Genomic DNA, 4,030 nt, shown 5'->3' on the forward strand with positions numbered 1-4,030 from the left:
TTTAAATTACCAGTTATGGAAGCAAACAACAACCCGGGTACCTTCTCACACCCAGGTTAGAAGCAAAAAACGAAAGCAACCACTATTTGCTTAGAAAAATTCTAAGTAAATGGAGCAATCACCAATCCGGGTTAGACATACCCGGATTGAAAGCAAATTTAAAAGCAAAAAGCAACCCGGATTAACATTTAAATCCAGGCTGCAAAAATCCATTATGTACTTGGAACATAAAGCAAAAAAGCAAACAACCCGGGTTAGACACACCCGGATTGAAAGCAAATTAAAAAGCAAAAAGCAACCCGGATCAGCATTCAAATCCAGGTCGCAAACAACAATTATGTACTTAAGTTTTCAAATACTTAAAGCAAAAAAGTAAGCATCAATCCGGACACTGTCCCATACCCGGACCAAACCCGATATGAAACAAGTCCGGATTAGGGGCCATAACAAGGATCCGGATTGCACAAAAAGAGAACAAAATATGGAAGAAAAGCAAATATTTTCAAAGGAAATTCAAAGGCTAATCCGGATTGACATCAATCCGGAATAAATCCAAATATTACAAATGGTTCAAATCAAAGTACCAAACAAAGGAATCCTAGAAATGAAATTGCATGGGCTGGGCCCGAAAAGCCTTGCAAGGCTGATCCGGATCTAGAGGAAACTGGGGCTCGGACCATCATAGGGTTCCGGTTCCCCTTGACCTTGCTCGACAGCAGCCTTAGCAGCAAGGAACTCTTGGATAAAGCTCTCCCAGGAAGCAAAAGGGTCAGTCTTGATATGGCGCTCTGCAACAACCCAGGACCTGCGTACCTCGGGAACCCCGGCCTGAGCAACTTCGAAGTCATAGACGTCGCTGGCCTTGAAATCAGCAATGATGGCCTCCTTGTTCAGGTTCTCTTTGGCAGCAAGCTCGGCCTTCAGCCTCTCGACTTCCTGGGCCAGCCCCTCAGCCCGGATCTCAGAGTGCTTCAACTTCTCGTTCAGCCCGGTCTCCACCACCCGGAACCCCTCCCGGGCCTCCTCCAGCTCACCCCTAAGGGAATCGGAGAGAATCTTCTCAGCCTTAGTCCGGTTGTTAGCCTCCTTCAGCTCAGTGAAAGCAACATCGGAGCAAATGGAAATTGCACTCCCAAGCTGAGAAACAAAAAAAAAATATATATAATACTATGAGCAAAGAACAAAGTAAATTCGAGGCATAATCCGGAACTAAGAGCATAAAAATCCAGAAATTACCTGCCCCCATTGACCAGTGACCCTCTTCAAGGCAGCAGCCATGTTGTAGCCCTCGACCTCCTCCCAGTCTTCTTCTGAGGGGATACTGGACATGAACCCGGCCAGATCAATAAGACTCTTTGTCCCTACCCGGATAGGAGCCCCATCCGGTCCCTTCCCCTCCGAGTCGCATATGACCCGGTCAGCAACAACAGTTTTTCCGCGGGGAGGCTTCCCCGGGGCGGACTTCCTCTTCTTCGAAGGAGGTTCCTCTTCAGAGATTTCCTGAACGTCCGGGTCCTTGGCCAATGGAGAATTACCCGGATCAGCAACATTCCGGGGGGCAGAAGATTCGGCACCGCCCTCTACATCCGCAGATCCGGATCCGGTGCCTGGGGCCCCCTTTGTTGTCTTGTATGCCAACCCCAAAGAGTTAAAAGCCGCTGCGTATGCTGAGGAAGACATTATGGCCCGGGATGCAGGGTTATAATGCGGCAAACCTGAGAAATAGAAGAAAACTATAAGCACAGGATTAATAAAAATGAAGACTACCAAACCCGGAAAGAAATACTACAGGGAGCCCGGACCATGGCAAGACGTTTTATGCAAATTATCTAAAAAGTTAAGCAGGAAAAGCAGGGGGACCCGGATCAAAGACCAAAATAGACCTTGATCCGGACCAAAGATTACAAGTTACAAGCAAAAGGAAGGTAATCCGGTTCTCCAAGCTTGGATGGAGACCCGGATCAAGTAAAAAGGGGCAAGTTAAAAAAGAACTCACAGCCAAGTTGGAACATGAGTTTATGGTTCATAAACGTATCCCGGGTTGGCTGGAACCCGAGACTACCACAAAATTTTCTAACTTGGTCTACAGCCTCCCCCTCTAAGATCTCTGGGTTGAACTTCGTCTTAACCTCCCCAGTCGTGAAATAAGGAAGATACTCCAAATCGTAACCCTTCAACATCAGTATCTCCCCATTCCAATGCTTCAAAGAGGTCTGGTGCATGACTGGTTTGGACCTACCCGGACCAAATCCGCACTCTGCTGCCCGGAATCTCAGTTCGTAAAAAGGTTTCTGGCTTGACCTAGAAAGGTAAAAAATCTGGTGGAATAACTTGAAGGTAGGAAGAAGCCCGGACTTGTTACAGCAAGCTATGAACCAGGTCATAGACTTGATCCCATTCGGAGTTATCTGCATAGGAGAAATCTTGTAGACATACTTACAAAGGTGCTTCAGAAAAATGTGCCACCTGGGGCTCCACCCGGACCTTAAATGCTCCAGCCAGACCGGGACAAAACCATCAGCAGGACGATGGAAAATCCTCTCATATGGCTCAGGCCACCTCCAAGCGATGTCAGAAGTCAATTGAAAAGCAGCCCGGATTGCATTGTCCATATCACCCGAATCTGCTTCGGCATAAAAATCCTTAAGCTGGTAGTGATCCCGGCTGATCCCAAAGGAAGCAAAAGCTGTTTCCAGAGCACCTTGGTCATAAATACCCGGGTGCCCATCCTCGTGCCTCTCGTATCTGACCCGGGTATAATAAATGCTATCCTCGAACCCGGGTGGCTTTCTTATGAAATGATACTTAATATCAGACCACCTGCCCTCTGGCGTAAAAATAACAGAGTTTTCTGGAAGCCTCTTGAACCGGAAGCTCGTAATTGTTCCCACGGACCCGGACCCCTTTCTAACCATCTCGCCCTGGATCTGTTCTCTACCAGATGAATCCGGATCACTCTCCTCGTCAGAAAAGTTGGGATAGCAGTTGTATACTTTCCTAGCTCTCTCTTTGATCCGGACCATATACCTATTAAAATGAAGGTCAGTTAATCTGGGCCCTACAGATTTTATTTGTCTTACTAAGTGGTCCGGATCAGGTACGTTATGTTAATTTTATCATAACCTAATGATCTGGACCACCAATGCAAGTCCAACCCGGAAAAACATCAACGATCCGGATCATGTTAACTACAATCCACAAAAACAAACCCCCATGGACCCGGATCTTTATGGCAAATACCCAGATCCGGATCCATTGCAACAAAAAACTTAAAGCAAAACCCATACACCCGGATCCTCATGGCAAACACCCACACCCGGAACAAAAGCAACCAAAAAACAGATAAAACCCAAGTCATACAATTCTACCCAAAAACCTACCCCCGATCCGGATCCTATACCCTCGACCCGGATCCAAACAAAAACCCTAACCCACAAACAGTTACCTTGGGAATCAAAAGGCAAAACATGCCACTTTTAACCTATACATACATATATATCCCAGCCAAGAACACGAAGAACAACAGTGCAAAAAACCCATAGAAATCAACAAAAATCGAGCCTAAAACACAGAGACACTTACTGATCTACAAATAAACAAAAACCCAAGCAACAAAAACAACCAAAAATCTCGATTTCACTTCGAAGAAATATAGACGAACCTCAAGCATGCAAAATCAAAATTCCAAAAACAAAATCGAAGAACAAATGGAAAAAACAAAAAAGAAGAGATCTTACAAGTCAATTGAAGATGAATGGAGCAACAGCGAATCAGCGGCGGAAGAAAGAAGCCGAGAGTGAAAGCCTTCGAAGAAAAATGAGAAAAAGAACAGAAGAAACTATTGGATTTTTTAGAATTTGGGAGAATAAAAGTAAGAAGGAAAAAAGAAAGGGGACTGCAGCCTTTTATAGGCCCAGGAGAGAGAAACCGCTCCTGCCACGTGGCAGGATCCTACTGGTTCCAGGAGCGGTTACAAAAAAAATAATACACATTAAAACACATTTAAAACCCATAATGATTATGGTCCGAG

The 4,030-nt window shown here is 45.5% G+C and overlaps 1 protein-coding gene across 1 annotated transcript; it reads right to left on the reverse strand.

The window, feature by feature from the left end:
* Positions 1–371: 371 nt before the first annotated feature.
* On the reverse strand, positions 372–1,815 carry LOC141695069 (uncharacterized). Its single transcript, XM_074499306.1, has 2 exons — positions 1,237–1,815; positions 372–1,137 (listed from the first exon to the last, which is right to left on the reverse strand). Exons 1-2 carry the CDS (start codon positions 1,678–1,680, stop codon positions 655–657), a joined length of 927 nt encoding a protein of 308 aa, XP_074355407.1. The 5' UTR covers positions 1,681–1,815; the 3' UTR covers positions 372–654.
* Positions 1,816–4,030: the final 2,215 nt, after the last annotated feature.

Source organism: Apium graveolens, chromosome 11 (assembly GCF_009905375.1).
Source record: "Apium graveolens cultivar Ventura chromosome 11, ASM990537v1, whole genome shotgun sequence".
Lineage (NCBI taxonomy): Eukaryota > Viridiplantae > Streptophyta > Magnoliopsida > Apiales > Apiaceae > Apium > Apium graveolens.

Bases quoted from the DNA above. Each gene is read 5' to 3' on its own strand.
- LOC141695069 (XM_074499306.1), bottom strand. From the start codon at position 1,680: ATGTCTTCCTCAGCATACGCAGCGGCTTTTAACTCTTTGGGGTTGGCA. The intron at 1,138-1,236 runs GTAATTTCTGGA...TTTGTTTCTCAG, and splicing joins TCACTGGTCAATGGGGGCAG to CTTGGGAGTGCAATTTCCAT.